Source organism: Apodemus sylvaticus, chromosome 21 (genome assembly GCF_947179515.1).
Source record: "Apodemus sylvaticus chromosome 21, mApoSyl1.1, whole genome shotgun sequence".
NCBI classification, from domain to species: domain Eukaryota; kingdom Metazoa; phylum Chordata; class Mammalia; order Rodentia; family Muridae; genus Apodemus; species Apodemus sylvaticus.
In genome coordinates, this window is record NC_067492.1 from 22,062,438 (window position 1) to 22,079,703 (window position 17,266).

The 17,266-nt window shown below is 51.7% G+C and overlaps 1 protein-coding gene across 1 annotated transcript in view; it reads right to left on the reverse strand.

Annotated features, from left to right (window-relative positions):
- Positions 1 to 7,213: 7,213 nt before the first annotated feature.
- The window catches only part of Wwp2 (WW domain containing E3 ubiquitin protein ligase 2), a 118,379-nt gene continuing 108,326 nt past the window's right edge, over positions 7,214 to 17,266 (reverse strand). Inside the window, exons 12-24 of the mRNA XM_052166192.1 lie at positions 15,497 to 15,578; positions 14,847 to 14,975; positions 14,444 to 14,519; positions 14,153 to 14,224; positions 13,871 to 13,959; positions 11,666 to 11,825; positions 10,265 to 10,398; positions 9,826 to 9,966; positions 9,267 to 9,387; positions 8,873 to 8,977; positions 7,872 to 7,968; positions 7,636 to 7,708; positions 7,214 to 7,538 (exon numbers count right to left, since the gene is read on the reverse strand). Of these exons, the coding sequence (XP_052022152.1) occupies positions 7,439 to 7,538; positions 7,636 to 7,708; positions 7,872 to 7,968; positions 8,873 to 8,977; positions 9,267 to 9,387; positions 9,826 to 9,966; positions 10,265 to 10,398; positions 11,666 to 11,825; positions 13,871 to 13,959; positions 14,153 to 14,224; positions 14,444 to 14,519; positions 14,847 to 14,975; positions 15,497 to 15,578 (1,379 nt within the window). The 3' untranslated portion in view covers positions 7,214 to 7,438. The remainder of the gene's footprint in view (positions 7,539 to 7,635; positions 7,709 to 7,871; positions 7,969 to 8,872; positions 8,978 to 9,266; positions 9,388 to 9,825; positions 9,967 to 10,264; positions 10,399 to 11,665; positions 11,826 to 13,870; positions 13,960 to 14,152; positions 14,225 to 14,443; positions 14,520 to 14,846; positions 14,976 to 15,496; positions 15,579 to 17,266) is intronic.

The window sequence follows — 17,266 nt, forward strand, 5'->3', positions numbered from 1 at the left end:
GGTTTGCTTGCTTTCTTCTTTGGTCTCTTATTGAGATGGGGGTCTTACTATGTAGCCCTGGCTGGCCTCAGACTCACAGAGATCCTCTTGCATCTAGAAGTAAAGGTGGCCTTATCACACCCAACATGTTTTCTGTACACTGTGAGCCTTACCTTTACAAAGAACCATGGCCACACTCAGGTACCAGGCAATAGAAGCAAAGGCGATGGAAACCCACTTGATCTGACTGAGCGTAGATGTCAACCAGAGCTCAATAACAAGTTACCCTATGATAATAGCTGCTCGAAACAGCATGTCTTCCCCATCTCCAATTGTTGGGGGTCAGCGGCTCTGGCCACAGAGTACCTGGAGCCTCTGCTCAGAGTTGGTCACGGGCTGCAATCAGGATTGCCTACTGGGCTGTTGTCTGAAGGATCAAGGGACAAAGGATCCGGTCACACGTTCATGTGACCATTAGCGGGACCCAAGACCTCATGGGCTCCTGGACATCTTTCCTCTTTTTCTAGCTAGTTGACAGAAAGCTGCCCCCCACTATTTGCTATGAGGGGTACTCCACTGCCCCAGCCACATTCTCAGAGTGCACGTGCTGGGAAGACCTTGAGGAGGAGCCGCTGGGAAGCAGGCCACGTGTGTCTGCAACTTAATCACAGCCAGGATATCCCATTACTGTTATCTCGATGTGTTGTTGGCTGGAAACAGGTGCGAAACTAGTCCACGCCCAAGAAAAAGCCATTTTACAAAGCTGTAAGCATCAGGAAGGGAGTGTTGAGGACCATCTAAGAAGTCCACCTACCCCAAGGGTACATCAGCAGAGGGCCAGTGGTATGGCTCAGGGGGTTAAGGGACCTCTTTAGTTAGGATCTCTATTGTGATAAAACACAATGACTGAAAACAGACATGAAGGAAGGGTTTATTTCAACTTACAACTCTCAAGTCACATTCCATCACTGAAGGAAGTCAGGGTGGGACTCAAGGCAGCAATCAGAAGTCAGGCATAGAAGCCACGCAGGAGCACACAGGTTTGCTCAGTCCACCTTCTTATGCTGCCCAGGACCACCTGCCCAAGGGTCGCACTGCCCACGATGGGCTGGACCCACCCATGTTAGTCGTTAATCAAGAAGATGCCCCACAGATGTACACAGTCTTATCTTATCTCCTCCATCATGACCCTTTTCCCAGCTGTGTCGAAGTTCACGTCCAGTTGATAAACAGCTGTCTGGGCTGGAGAGTTGGCTTAGTGGTTAAGAACACTGACTGCTCTTCCAGAGGTCACAAGTTCAGTTCCCAGCAACTACAGGTGGCTCACAACCATCTGCGATGAAATCTGATGCCCCCTACAGGTGTGTCTGAAGAGAGCAACAGTGTATTGGTATAAAATAAATTAATAAATTTTTTGTTTGTTTTTTTTTCAAGACAGGGTTTCTCTGTGTAGCCCTGGCTGTCCTGGAACTTACTTTGTAGACCAGGCTGGCCTCGAACTCAGAAATCCCCCTGCCTCTGCCTCCCAAGTGCTGGGATTACAGGCGTGCGCCACCATACCTGGCTTTAAATTAATACATCTTAAAAAACAAAAAACCAGCCATTATCTGCCAAGCCTGTAGACCTGAGCTCTACCCTAAGTGTCCAGTATTCAGGAGAATTGAGCTGGTTCCTACAGGTTGCCCTTTGATCTCTACAAGTGTGTTGTAGTGCACACGCCCCTTCCCCAGTCAATCAATCATTACATCATAAATGTAAAGAAAGGTCTTTAAAAGACGTCCCAGTGATAGGCAGTAGAGGTTTCTAGTGTCTGACAATAACAATGATACTGGGAGGTAAAAAAACAAAGCATTTCCTGGTTTTTGCTATTGCCCAGCAGGTTTGTTGAGGCAGGTCTCATGTAGCCCAGGCTAGCCTTTAAATCAGTATGTAGCTGAAGGTGCTCTTAACTTCTGACAGAATTAGAGGTGCACCCAAGCACACCTGTTCTTTTTATTGTTGACATTTTGAGACAGCCGCCTGCTATGTAGCCCATGCAGCATTGGACTATATAGTCTAGTCTAGCCCCAGTCCCGCCGTAGTCCCCGAGTGTACACACACACACTGTGTATGTGACAATAAGAATGGATTTGAGGCAGGATCACAGGACAGGGAGGGAAAGTAATGAGCTCTATGTGTTTATTATGAAGTCTCAAAATAAAAGCATAGTAAAAAGAAAAAAACCCTGAAACTTATATCCAGTAGACGGCAATTCCCCTCCCCCGCCCTGGCAATCACTATTTACAGTTCTGAACACTTCATGTAACTGGAACCTCCGTGGCTTTCTTTCTGTGGTTTGCTTGTGTCATTTGGCATAAAGTCCTTATTGTTACAAAGGTGGTATTCAAACGGGAGCCGAGGATGTAGCTCAGCTGATATCATGTTTGTTTGTCTGTCATTCACAAAGCCCAGGGGTCAGCCCCCAGCCTCCACAAGCCAGGCCTGGTTGTGTGGCCCTGCAATCCCAGCACTTGGAAGTAGAGGAAGAACCACAAGATCAAGGTCATTCTCAGCTCTACAGCAAGTTCAAGGCCAGCCTGGGATCCCCGAGACCCTGCAGAAGACAGAAAGTGGAGCAGAGGAAATAGCTCAGGAGGTGAAGGCACGGCCACCAAGGCTGATTTTGATTTGACTGACTGCCCAGGACCCACCTGGTGGGAAGAGAAAATTGATTCCTCCAAGTCGCCCTCTGACCTCGCACTGGTGCCATGGCATGGGTGTGCCCTCCCTAATAAATTAATTTAAAATGTAACAAAAATGTTACACCTGCTGGCATATGCTCATGATTTCATCACTTTTGAGGGGAAGGCAGGAGAAGCCGTCATTCGAAGCCAGTCTCAGCTACATAGCAAGTTTGGGGTTAACCTGGGTTACATGAGCACTTGTCTCAAAAATGAACAGGGCTGGGGAGGTGTCTCAGCGGCTAAGAATGCTTGGGGACTGGAGCCTGAAACCCCAGCACCCATGCAAAAAGCAGGAATGGCGGCTCTATAAGGTAACCCCAGCACCGAGGCAGAGACAGGCACATCTGGGAGTGCCCTGGCCAAACTGCTCAGGCACAACAGCTTCTGGCTCCATGACAGATCCTGTCCAAACCAATAACTGCGGGGGGGTGGGGGGGCTGCCGAGGAAGACAGTGCTCTGGCCTCAGTGTGTGCACACACAGGTTCTTGCACCCCAGTACTCGTGAGCATACTCCCACCCCCATGCACAGAAAGTTAAAACAAGGCCGAAAGAAATCAAACTGAGCTTTCCCAAATGGTACGGCAAACTCATAATTCACTTCTCCGGTGTAAATAACAATAAAACCGCACAAAATAGAAGAGGGGGAAAAAGCCCAGTTTAAAGTCTAGCTCTCGGATTCCTTCAGTCAGAAGAGAAGCACTAAGCAAGGCTCAAACTGGGGGAACTGAAAGCATTTTAGGTTTGTGCTGCTACACGTTATAAATAAGGGTAACTGAAGACAGGAAAGGGAGACCAGACACTGTGGCCCATGCCTGACGGGGTCACGTGTATGTGGGGCACAGTAAAGAAACTGCTGACATGACCTCCGATAAAGACTAGCCCTAAAGCGTCTGGAAGAATCCAGAGCAGAGAGAAATGAAAGCGGATTGGTTATGGCCAAGTCTAGGAAGCAGGAAAGCAGGAGAGAAGTGAGGTGGGGTAAAGGAGAGGAGGGGGGGAAGGGGCGGGGAGGGAGAGGGGGAATGGGGAGGGAGGGGAGGGAGAGGAAGAGGGAGAGAGAATGAACAGAGACAGTGCACCAGAATGAGAGAACAGAGTCCTGAGAGCACACCCCGGGAGGGTTCTAAGTAGGATGAGGAGCTGTGGGGAGGGACAACCTTTGACAGTGGAACACTCTCTTCACAAGTCCCTGAGGAACCGAAGGTTTTCATCTCTCCACCCGCCAGAAGTCCTATGGAGGGCCTGGGACCTAGCAATGGGGAGTTGCTGGCATGGTGACAGGTAACTCCAGTACAGAAAGCGACTGACTTGGATCAAAGTGACCAAGGAACCAAAGAGTGATGGGGACCTTTGGACATAGACCGTATGTGTCTCTGAATTTAAACATTTTACATTTTTAAAATAAAAGTGTTCAGGCGAGTGTCTGAAATCCCAGCAGCTGGGACAGAGCAGGAGGATCACTAGTCTAAGCCCCACCTGTGCTTCATGCCTCAAAACTAACAAACCCACCATGCACAGCAACCCAGCTTTTGGGAGTGTCTCCTAGGGGGCCTGCCTGAGGTCACGTGACAAAGCTGTGCAGACACTGGTAAGCTGCCGGGGCCATCCACAGCTCACCTCAGGAATGTGATGGGTATGTTACAGAACATCCATGGTACAAATGACGCATGACAGAGAAGGAGTGAAACTCATGATGACCAACACGAGATGTGACACCAGCACCTCATTAATGAAAGAAGTCACTCAACAACTATGCGATCCCATTTTTTAGCATACTTAAAAAAAAAAATCACACGTATCTACAAACCATATGTGGATACAAACCTGTTGGGAAGGACCACAGCCCATGGAGCAGCAGTTAGACCTGGAGACAAGCCCGTAAGTCCCTGCTGCAGTGGGTCTAAGACCTACTATGGTTAGGCTAGTAGTGCAAGCCTTTAATCCTGGCACCACAGAGGCAGATGCAGGCAGAGTGCTGTTGAGTTTGGGACTAGCCTGGTCTACATAGTGAGTTCCCAGACAGCCAGGGCTATATAGTGAGACCCTATCTCAAGAAAACAAGACAACACAAACTTTACTATGAGACTTTTGTGTATCATGTGAGAGTTCCTCATAATTTTATCAAAATGTATTTCCTCATTTAAGTGGGAAAAGATCGTTGGAAGGGCAAAGAGCTAGGTTTTGTGTACTGAGAAAACACACAGACCTGTTTTCAAGTCCTCATACCCCAAAATAAAATGGGGGCAGTGAGAAAGGGAGAAGGCTTTGGAACTAACTGGTCAATAAACTGCAAGGAAGCCAGCCAGCCTCTGCCTCCTGGAATCAACGCAGTCAGAATGTTGCGAGTCATTTTGATGTCGACTGCATCAAGGCATCAGATGGTGGTCTACCCCAGGCTTGTTTGGCTTAAAAAAAATTCTGATACAAGTATGTTTTGTCTGCATGTATATATGTGCACCACATGTGTCTGGTGCCTGTAGAGATCAAAAGAGGGTGACATGTCCGCTGGAACTTCAGTAATAGATGTTCACACAGATGCTGATAACAGAACCGGGGTCTTCGGCCAGGCAGACATACTCCTAACTACTGTGCGCCTCTCTACTCCCTTTTATCTCGCCTTCTGTCTCTTGTCTTTATTTATTGAGGCAGGGGTATTCTATGTAGCCTAGCCTCAAACTTGGAGCAGTCCTCCTGCCTCAGCCTTCTAAATGCTGGGATTGTAAGCCTGCACCACCATAGCCAGCTCCATCTTTGAAGCCTTACCTGCCAAAATAATTGAATTCAACATCAGGGAACACCTTGTCATGGGCTCATGCAACCTGAGTCACTTCCCGAATGAATTACAGCCCTACTCAAATCTCAGCTCTCCTGCTCCAATGAACAACTGTAGTAGAGAGTATGCCATGGTGACCAGAGCTGAGGCAGGTGACCTCTGGAGAAGGACTGCCATCCATTCCAGAAGTCAGGCTGCCTTGGTTACTGGTCGTCTCCAAGGCAGCAAGGCTGGAACATTATTGTTGTGGAGATTCTCTTGGTCTGGAGAGTCTGTGGGAATGGACGTCTCTTTCTTTCCACAACAGAATGTGTATAAACAGCCACACTGACACCACCCAGGGCTGCTGATTGTTTATTGCACAAGAAACTGGCAATACCGAGGCAGGGCAAGCATTATAAAAACAATCTGTCGACCAACTTGGTGCTAGCTAGCACAGGCCTTTCTGTACACACTTCTGTTACAGACACACATACACACATGTGTATACACACACACACACACACACACACACACACACATACACACTCCTGTGAGCCTGGTGCTTCCATACCTTGCTGGCATCTGGTCCCCCACCCAGCCACGAAGCAGCTTTTGTGATGTATGTCGGGAGTCCTGAGGTGACTGCATGGGAAAGGAAGGGTGTAGGGCAGCGCGCCGAGCCGCTCAGATCAGCAAGGGCAGTGTGCCGGGGTCACAGGCTGTACCAGGGAAGGACAAAGGTAGGATGGGACTGTCCTCAAGGCCCCCATGACTAGCTTGAGGGCATGCCTGGGGTGTCCCAGACCTAGTATGTCAGGGAGGCTGGATGAGGAGTGTGCCGCTATAACCACTCTGACACCCTAGAGGGCCTGGGCACCTACGCAGGACGCTGTCAGGGGCTCCATAAATGAAGCCAAGCTTGTGAGGCAGCTCAGGCCCTTCTGCTGCTTCTCGGTTGCGTCTTTTCCCACAGTCAGATAAAGCCTCACGCTTGCATAGCACAAACACTCAGCCAGGCAAGATGGTCTCCATTTTAAGCCACTGTGAGCTGCAGAGGCCACGGAGGGATAGCAGTGTCACCTGGCTCTAACTGGGGGCTGCCTGGAGTCTAGCAGAGGAATCTCATCACGGTTTGAGCACGGCAGGGATGGCGCAACTGTTAGGCAGGTTCCTGAGAGGAGCAGCTGTTTGGGAAGCGACTAGATCAAGAGGCTTGAGCCCCTTGACTACCTGGGGCGCCAGCTCCTCGACAGAAGGAAAGAAGAGCACACCTACAACAGAACAGGAAGGAACCCTATGCACAGATGTGCTTTTAAGTTTTGTCAAAGGCCAAAGCCTGGGCTCTGCTGTTCCCTTCCCACTGACACCCAGGTGTGGCTTCCTCAACCCTTTGCTTGCTAGGAAGCGACGAGCTGGTGGCACTGGTGCCTGCTGCTCGGTCCCCTTGGTGCGGCCTGCCAGGAAGGAAAGAGAAGATGGTTCTGACAGAGTTGTTCCCTCAGGTCCGTCCCATGGACTCCAGGAAAGGTTACAAAAGTGATGCCTCTTCTGCGGGCAAAGACTCTTGGCTTTCTGGGGTTAGTCAGCCATCGCATGAGGCCGATCTCCTCATGGAAGACGTGAGGCCCAGCTTCTGTGGCAGCCCTCTAAGGCAGGGCATGTTCCCTCACACACACACACACCCAGACTCAGTCCCAGTGGAGGGGGAAGTTTTGCAGAGAAGGGCAGGCAGCCCTTTGGCTTTGCAACAGGTAATGGAGTCAAAGGTGACAGGGCTTTATTCCAGACTGCCATCATCAGAGAGAAAGGGTCCCCAAGGCCTCTTGGGGTCAGCCTCTTCCGTCACCAACATGATCAAAGCACTGTCTCGTGCAGGGCCACTGTCCAGAGGGGTCTCTCAAGGGCCGTGCAGCCGGTGGCATCTCAGGCAGGAAGGACTCAGGACTACGTGTGCTGGAGGATATGGGGGAGCAGCCTCTGCTACTCCTGTCCAAAGCCCTCAGTCTCCTCGATGGCGTACAGCAGCTTCTCTTTCAGCTGCTCGTAGCTCTTGTAGGGAGGCAGATCCAGACGGTTGAAACTGTGACAGGGAGAGAACAGTAGCCCCAGGAGGCCAGGGCTCCAGTGTCCCCCCACCAGCCCACAGGCTCCTGCCTGCCAGCTTCCAGCAAACTCACCACGTATGGCTCCTGGGCAGCCATGTTTCCTTGCCAACTCTGTCAATGCAGAACTTCTGGGGTCCATTGCTCCCTGTCACCCAAAGCAAGGTGGACTTTGTGTCAACACGGATGGCCTTTCCCAAAGCACCCAAGCACCACAGCTCTTCCCCGCCGCCCCCCCCCCAGCTTCTGGCCGCATGCCCTATGCTGTCTCACCCCCAGGCAAGGCCCCAGAAGGGCAGAGGAAAACGCACCAATGAGCTCGGCGAACCCCCCAACGGGCAGGCGGCAGGTTCCCGTGACAAACTGCAGTAGCCGGATCCTCTTCTCATTGTCCATCTCCTTGACGACCTGCAGGTCCACAAGACACTCAGATGTCCTCAGCCAGCACTTCAGATGCTAGCATGGACCTTTCCAGGCCAGCCCGACACACACAGACACCAATCAGGGACCTTCAAAGATGCTTTCTCTAAGGATATTTGTACAACATTTCACAAGGGTCCATGAGATACCTCTTGGTCTCAGGGACATCCTGGGTCTGTCATCACTCCACTCCCAGTCCCCATTTCTGCTTTTAAAGACACACTAAGGCTAGGAGTGGCTGTTTGGTGGACACAGGGTCTCTTTTTGGGACAATAAACTAGTGGAGGTGGTCAGCGTTGCTAGTGGCACAATACAACGAAGGAGCTAAAACCACTGGCTGAACATCTTAAAATTCCAGAGATGATAAATTGCATGGCATGTGAACACCTCCTCAAAAGTTTTACCTACACACACACACACACACACACACACACACAGAGGATATCTGTATCTGTGTTTTCTATGCATGTTTTCCTTGTTAACAGCTGTAAAACTCACACATAAAAAGGAACCAAGTCATTCAAAGGATGGTGAGCTCACTGCATCGTCCTAGACCCATGTGCTTTCTTTCTTACCCCATCTGACTAGAGGAAAACAGATGCAGCTGAACTTCCTGGCCACAGGCCCCTTAGCTCCCAGCAATCCAGCCCAGACTGACTACTGACAACCTCTGTCACACAAGCTGCTGACAATATAGTCACAACAACCTCTATTCTGTCCAGAGGTATGTTTATTCCAGACTTCTCCAAGTTGTGGAGGAGAGGAATGTGTCAAAGATGAAGGGCCTTGAATTTGGTGTCTAGAGACGTCTCATGTCCTGTGGCTACCTGATAACTAGACCCAAAAGACTCTTGCCCCAAGCCCAGCAGGGGAGAGAGGGCTCCAGACGCACCTGCCAGAACCACTGGATCTGCTTGCTGCTCTTGGTGTAGTGCCGATAGATGGCGTTCTTCTGCCAGTCGCTCAAGTCTATCTCCTGCATGCCGCAGAGCATGAGCTGCAGGAAGGGGTGGGTCAGCACGCCTGGGTCACGCCTTCCCCACGCCACCTCCCTGTGCCCAGGGGTGCTGCCTCTCACTCCCGCTTTCTCAACCTGCTATTGTACCAGAAACATTCAAGGCTCTGCTCTCTAAGCACAGAGAAACAGGGCTGAGGATCCAGGCCACAGCCCCACCCTGCTGTACCGAGCTTGCTAAAACTTGGTGTGCGAGTTTCTGTAGGTATGTGTCATGGAGCTGGGACACCCTGGAAGCACTGAAGTCAAGGCCCCAGTCTTTGACACCTACCTCCAGCTCTTTTTCATCAAAATATCTCAACCACTCCAGAGGGGCCACCTCATTGAAGCCATCCAGGAAGGCTTTAGTCTGCTCTTCCACGCCTCGGGTGAATCGCCAGTCAGTCAGCAGCCTAAAACCAAAGATGGAGCCCAGGACATCATGCCTTTAACTGCGGGACCTCAGTTTAGTTGGTTTAATGGACTAGATCAAGAAGCCTAAAGAACCCAAGTGGGGATCGGGGATGGGGGGTGGGGCTGGTCCATCAGCATTAGAGCCGGAAGACTGACACACACTGAGCGAAGGGAGGTGATGGTCAGGAGAGATGGCACATCTGAGCCCTGCATTTCTTTACGAGCTCCCTCTAGCTGGGAAGCCTCTTGAATGCAAGAATTCAACCCAGAGCTGGTACCCAAGGCCAGAGGCTGCACATCCCATAGCTCATTACCGACCAAGCACGGCAGACAACCTAGGATATTCCCGCAGTCTGTGGGGCGATGGGCCTCAAGGGGGTAGGAGCCTGGTCCAAGCCTGCACACACGGGGGATCCCTTTCCCCAGGCCGTGCTCACATGATATACTCCTCCTTGTTCTCCTCGGTAACTCGGATGTTCTCCCCGCCTTCCTTCAGCTCGTGGGTTGTCACCTTGCCCAGGATCTCCATGTCCTGGATGAAGAACAGCTCCAGGCCACACTCTTCCAGGTTGTTCTCTCTAGGACACAGGAGGCCAGGGGGAAAACGTCCATCTTACCAGACCTGCCCTCACCAGCCTGGCTTCTCACTAATGGGCACTAGGAACTCACAGGTGACCAGAAACCCTGACCAGGGTGCCTTGGCCTGTTTTCTGTTGCAGGGAGAGAATTCTAGATGTGTCCTACAAGGGACCTCAAAGCTCTTATCTCTAAATAGGCCTTAGAGAGGCTATGTAGGCACTGAGGAAACCGAGGTCAGAGGTGCCAACTAGCCAATCAGAACCCTGCTCCATCAGCACAGGGCAAGCCAGGACTCACTTGATCCAGACAATGGAGTTGTAAAACTCAGGGTCAATAGACTCCAGGTCCTTCAGAGTTGGTCTCTTGTTGAGCATCCGCTTGTAGAAAGGGAGGGTGAAGCCTGTGTCGATGAACTTTCCATGGTACAAAGCCTGGACGAAGAAGAGGCAGAGCAAAGGGCTTGCTTGGCTGTCCTGGGACAGCAGCTGAGGAGGACTCAGGCTGTTCTGGCTGACGCCTGCCCTCCTCCCTGACAGCCAGCTACGCTAGCTAAGGGGAGACCTGGGAAACAAGCACTTTCCACTTTTCTTCTTTTTGCTTTTTTAAACTCAGACACAGGGACAGATTCATCCTACACTGAAAACCACAGGGACGGGCAACGTGGGCCCACTGTCTGCCCGGCACACTAGCTGGGCCACGCCTGCGTCTAGCAAAAGTCTATCCCCATTTCCAGAGAAAACTTGTTCATAACAGCTCCAGGTGGCAGCCCTGGTTCACTGGCACTCTGAGCGGGTGGCACAAGAGGCCAAAAATAATGCAGACACTGAGGCTGGCGCGAGCGGGCTGTCGGGGGTGAGTAACAGTCTAAGACTTTCACTGCCCTATCCTTGTTGGCTGCTAGGCCAGGTAGGTCTCAGACCCAGGAAGAATGTGCCCGCTTCTGGAGCCATTGCCAGCACTTAGCCAAGAACTTCCAGATGATAGGGATGGCCATATTTAGTGACTGAGCTGTAGGCCCCTTGGTAATCCAGGGAGGGAAGGGTAAGAAGACTTGGGACCTCCACACAGAAAAACTGGCATGGAGCACGGCAGGGCCCAGCTTCACAGGCCCCCTGCACACTGGCTCATTAAGGACATGGCATGAGCGCCCCTCCCAACCGTGGGCTGAGCCTCTATTTCTAGATGACCTCAGTTGCCGGGGACTCCCGGGCAGTGCACCAACCAGTTCACTGTGGCTGATCTGAGCCCATGCTGACCCCTAGCTCTCTTTGAGAAGGCCCAGTGTCTCAGTCAGACATCCCTAAAGGTTCCTGCCCTGCTGTCAGGGCTTTGCTTGGCCCAGCCCTCCTCTAAGGCCCTATAGATTCAGGTGAAGTCCCTGAGCTTGTGTAGTAAATTCTCTGTAACATGAGGAAACCTGTGATAGCCCCAGGGAGCCACTGTGAAACCTCTCACTCCTCCACAGCTGTCTAGCTTGGTTTTTTGTTGTTCTTGTTGTTGTTTTTTAATTCCCAGGTTAGAAATTATGTGAGGAAGAGGAGTCACAGTGAGTCCTGGTCAGGGGGGAGGACCCGGTCCATGAGGACTGCTGTTCATGCACTGCTGACTAGACACTGACTAGACCTAGCCTCCTCAGGGGCTGCCCTTCCCAAGGTCTCAAAAGAGGAAGAGGAGAAGGGAAGCCTCCCTGGGGGTTACCATGGCGATGAATCTGCCGATAAAGCGGAAGTAGGTGAGGTGGTCAGGGTTGATGGAAGAGGCCGGGTTGATCTGCAGGCAGTAATTGTTCTTCCCAGCATATTCAAACAAACAGTACATAGGGTTGAGCACCTCATGGGACAGGAGGAAAAACCACTCTCTGTGAGGGAAGAGAGGACAGAACAATGGGACCCTCTACACAGCAGCTGGGTTCTGCTGGGTCAGACCACCTGAATGCACGTGCCCTGGGAGGTCAGTGAGCCAGCCCATCCCAGGTCCTGGGTGAAGAGGACAGCACCTGAAGGTGGTGCTCAGGAAAACCTGTGTGTGTGCCTGTCAGCTTCCTGGGTACAGTTATGTTACAATATCTAGAGCTCCAGATGGCAAAGCAGCTCCTCACACCCAGGGTGTCCGTGCATCACTGTGGGGGCTGGGCACCATACACAAAGGTAGTATTTTAAAGCACTGTAGGCTGGGCTGGCAAGAAGGCTCAGCAGGTAAAGGCTCTTGCATCCACGCCTGACAACCTGAGTTTAACCACTAGAACCCACTTGGCATTCGATGAGAACTGAATCCCATAAGTTGTCCTCTGACCTCCACACATGGTATATATATGGTCCATAAAAACCCTATACACCTATGCCCCCCAAATGAATGAATGAATGAATGAATGAATGAATAAATAAATAAGTTTATTACAATGACATCTCTGCTCCACCCCATTTGGTATACAGTGCAATGTGAAGAATACACAGTAGCATGTTCCCAAAAGCTGAACCTTGGAAGTTCTGTGATTTACTTGGCCTCTAGAAACCTCATCTTTTCAAGCTACCCCATAGGTACCTCACTTGTGTGTTTCCCTCCCTTCAGCCTGGAACCCATTAGCATATCCTAACCCAAATTTGGATCCCTTCATTTGAACCAACACCCATCCAGTAGATGCCTTAGCATCTGTCTGCACCCTGCATATAAGCCTCAAGCCAGAGCTCTGAGTCCTTCAGAGCTTGAGCTAAACAATCGGGGAACACAGGTGAAGGGGCCAGCCTGGCTGCTGGGCTGTGTGGCTGTGTAGCTGGTCCTTCGATGCAGAGGGTGCTCCAGTATCCTGTCCGTGGTTCTACCCTGTGGTAGAACAGCATGACGTAACCTACCATAGGGTAAAACCACTGGCAGGACACAGAGAGAGACACACAGGCGGGAGCCACACCAGACGCCCACCAAGCACAGCCCGGAGAGGTCACCACGGAAAAAGGAACAAGTCATCTGCAGGATGGGATCAACACAGAAGACTACACCACCAGCAAACAGGATCAGAGGCGGGTGAGCCCAACACCAAGCCACAAGTTGTCCCCCGCACCCCAAGGTCAGCAGGATAAGAGACAGGGCGCCACAGCCAAGAAGCTCCTTCCCACTGCCGTCCAAGGCAAGGCTTTCCAAAGAGCCTGGTAACTTTTGTAGGGAGAAGGTAACACAGTGCTCTGGGTTCTTTTAAGAGTTCTTACACCAACTCTTTTAATTTTGTTGACTGGTGCACTTGACATGCAGCAGGGGTGGCAATGCTTAAACATACTAGGTGTGCTCTGGAAAATCTGATTTAACCTGAAAAGCCAGGGGCTGATTTTAAGGAACACTCACAGACCCTAAAAGCTAGCCTCTGCCCACTGATACAATGCCAGGTTGTTTTTAACTAGAGAAAAATGGCGTATAGGCTGGCATAGAGCCACACACCAGGCCCCTCCCCAAGAAGCCTCTAGCATCTCCTCAATCTAATAATCAAAGGGCTGAGGCCTGACCCTGATTCGCAGCTTACTGATATTAGCCAGAGAAATTTATCAAGGGGTTTTCTTCTTTTTGGGAACAGGGTCTCACGAGACTTAGGGTGGCACCAACCTCACCATGTAGCCAAGGACAACCCTGAACTGCTGTCCTTCTGCTTCTATTTTTCAGAAGCTACAGTCATAGATGCAAGCCTTTGCCTGATTTGTGTGGTGCTGGGGAACAAACCCAGAGCCTGCAGAATAGACAAGCATCCTATCTTAACTGAGCCACACCCACAACCCGGGAGATCACGGTATCAGGCCAGTGCCCTTCCTGTTGATGCAGGAGAGCTCAGGGAAAGAACAGCATCAAGGAGGGAGCTTTCTCAGCACAGGCCCTGAAGCCAGGGGACACGGGTTAGAGAGCACCTTGGGCACCCTGGCTCACCTGGCGATGCCGCCGTAGTCCAGGCCCTCCTCACCTCGCATGATGATGTAGAGGCGGCGGCGCAGATCGTAAGGTTTCATGTTCATAATCTGGGGAGACAGGGCATCCGGCCATCCTGCCCCTGACCCCAGCACAGAAGGCAGGGATGTGGGGACAGGGGACTCTATCTAAGGCTTACTGTCTATCAGATATGGTCACCAACACTTATGCCATGAGACAGGGTTTTGGGAGGCAGAGGAAGTCTACTTGCTCAGGATCCTGGCTTCAGGAATATTCTCTAACCTGTTGGAAAGAATCCTCAAAGAGTGTCTGCCTGGAAACGCTGATCTTCACATGGCTGGGTAGGGCATTTGACTGAAAAGGAAAGGAAAATTCTTAGGGAGGGTGGGGGGCTTCCCAAGGGTGCCCACTCAAAGGACTAGAAGCCTACTCCTTCAAGACGAACAGCTCAGAGTGGGGCGAACATCTTGCTCCTACCTAAGGCACTCCCCAACGGGTGTCTATGTGGGGCTGGGAGACCAACCCGATTGATTTCCAGCTCCACTCCCACAGAAGCCCCAAACCAGAACTCACGTGGCAGAGGAAACGGAACTGGTGATACTTCCACCGAAAACTTCGGTCGTAGGCACCAGGCGAGCCTTGCTTGGTCCTGGTGAGAGCAAGGGATATGCAGGGAACCTATTTAATTCCTTCGACATAAACAGTCCATTCCTGGGAGCCCCAGGGACCGTGGATGCTCTGCTCCATTAATTTAAAGAGTAGTAAAGCAAGACACAGGAAGGGACTGACTGACACTGAGACTCAAAGATGTGGAGACAATGCCCTGGGCCCACCCCTTAGGGGTGACATCCACATCGGTATTAGAGAGCAGTGGTTGGCACAGCACGTATACAGACAGACTCCTCTTCCCCAGGTAGCTTAACAGGACAGACTAGGGCTGCGCTGGGGGACAAGGCTGTGGCTGTAAAGGTCTTACCCTGACTCGAACCCTGGACGAGGATCCTTAAAGGTCGTGGTGCGGGTATTGTGATCCACAAAGTACCGCACGCCCTCGCTGGTGTATTTCATCTCCCACCCTGGCGGCAGGGCTGGCTCCTGGATCATCCTGAAAACAGAAGAGGGGTTACCGGACGCCCTGGGCTTGGAGGCGGGGGTCTCCAAAGTCCTCTTTTGTCTTTGCTTTTCCAGGCTGTGCAGAGCCTTCCATGGGGGAAGGGATACCCTAAGGATATGGACCCTATGAGAAAACAGGTCATGTACAAAAAGGGCCCATTTACTATGGGGCTAAAACGCCAGTCCTGTGGGGAGCATCAGCCATGGTGTTCACTAGCAATTCAGAGACTCTACACGTCCCTGCCCAGCTTCTGAGGGTCAAGCATGCCCTCAGAGTTTCGACAGTCAAGTCCTCAGTACCTACCTGTGCTATCCTTCCATGCCCTGCACCCACTAGGACGGCATGGCACATTCTTGTGTACTGAGGATCTTGCGGTATTAAGCATGTATAAGGCCTAAAGGTCCCCTAATGTTAGCACCATGAGGCAAATGTAAAGGCCACTTGGCCACAGCTGTGGTTGCACAGAGCCAGCCCTCAGCCCACCCCTCACTGCCCTTTGCCTGAGTCCTCACCCCTGGGTCCGCGGGTCCTCCCATTGGGTAGTGCGTGTGTTGTGGTTCACGTAATACACCCGTCCATTGTCCTGCCTCTTCTCTGCCACAGGAGAAGAGAGAGAGAGAGAGTACAATCAGATTCACACAGCCTATCCCTTGCTCTGCTGCCTGTGTGATGGGTTAGCATTTCTGTCCCATCACCAACGTGCCACAGAAGGTTAGGAGGAAAGAGCGTGGCCACTCACATTTGCCATAGGGGAAGAGAAACCAAAGAGCCTTCCCCTGTCGCAGGACAGGGGAAAGGGTCACCCATTCCCAACTCTGTTGCTTGGCCTGTGGGAAGGAAGGTGGCGCTGCAGTCTAGATTCCCTGCTGAGCCAGGGCTAGAACTGCATCCCTCTGTGTGCAGTACAGCTACCCTGACAGCTTCCTTCCAGCCTCAGAGAGTGGGAAGGAGGGTGACCCACCAGCTCTAGGTGGGTAGAAAAGCCAGAGGTGAGCTCCAATAAGACGGCCTTTCCAGGAAGTTCCTAGGCCTCAGAGCAGTTTCTGTCCTGGCAAGAAGCAATGCTAACAACTCTCACTCTTTGCATTGACACAGTAAAATAAAAGAACAATGATAATTAGTTTCAGGAGCTGGAAGAACCTACAAACTGAAAAAGGGAAAGGAATGGGGAGCTGCCCCAGCCCCTGCTCCCTCCCAGAACAGGATAGTTTCTTTGTCCTCTGAGGTCTGGTTTGTGGCTCTGCCTTACCTGTTGTCTACACAACTGAGACTTTATAAATAGACTTTCATCAACCAAACCCTCACAAAGCCAGAAAAACAAAAGCAAAGACAGAAGAGGAGGTGGCTGGAGCCTTTACAGACCTCCAACGCCTAGCTGGTGGGTATGTCTGGCCTTGGAAACAGTCCCACCCCAGGCCCCACCCTGAGGTTTTTGAGGGTCTGGCTGCCCCAGCTCAGGAGCCACTGCTGTAAACTACAACCTCCATGGGGGCTGAGCCAGGGACCAAAGCCATGACCAGTAACACAGCAGGGAGATCTGTGCAGTGGGTTTGAGTGATGGCCATTTTGCTTCATGTGGCTACAGTGTGGAGGCCTACGTACCCACTGGCAGCCTTCAAAGAACAGTTTTGTCGTGCAGAGGTGGGAGAGTCGTTTGTGAACACAGCAGCCCAGGGTTTAGGGGCAAATGGACTTGGAAACATTTGTCAATGTTAAGGCTGTTCAGGAGCAGATGGAGCTCTAAAGTGAATGTGTCCCAACCCTCCCCTGGCACCGGAGCAGAGACAGCACGGGCTCCGTGGAGGAGTGCAGTAGCACCTGAGGTCTCAAGCCAGTGGCAGGCCAGCAGGCTCAGCATTCCAAGATCTCTCTCTGGCCTTGCTTTCCCACTGCTCTCACCATTCTGGAGGAAGCAGCCCCTGCTACAGCCCTGGGACCCCAACCCAGAGCCCTAGACACTGTGTTCTCTCTCATCACAGGGCTTTCCTCTAACTCTTTGCACTCGCTATTCCTGCCTCAGACTCACTGAGCTACAAGTGCAGGCGAGTGCTGCCACGCCCAGCCTAAATGTTCTGTTCTCGCTTGCGGAGCAGGTCTGCTTTTCTGACGACACTGACCCGAGCGGGACTGCTCTTCCCTGCCTCACATGATCACACTTCACCCCTGTGGACTATCTTCAAGTTTCCACAGCTCCCTCGATGGAGACTGTCCTTTAGCAAGATGGCTGCAGAAGGAAGTGCAGTTGAGCTGCACTGCCTGCCTGTGCACAGCTGAAACCACTC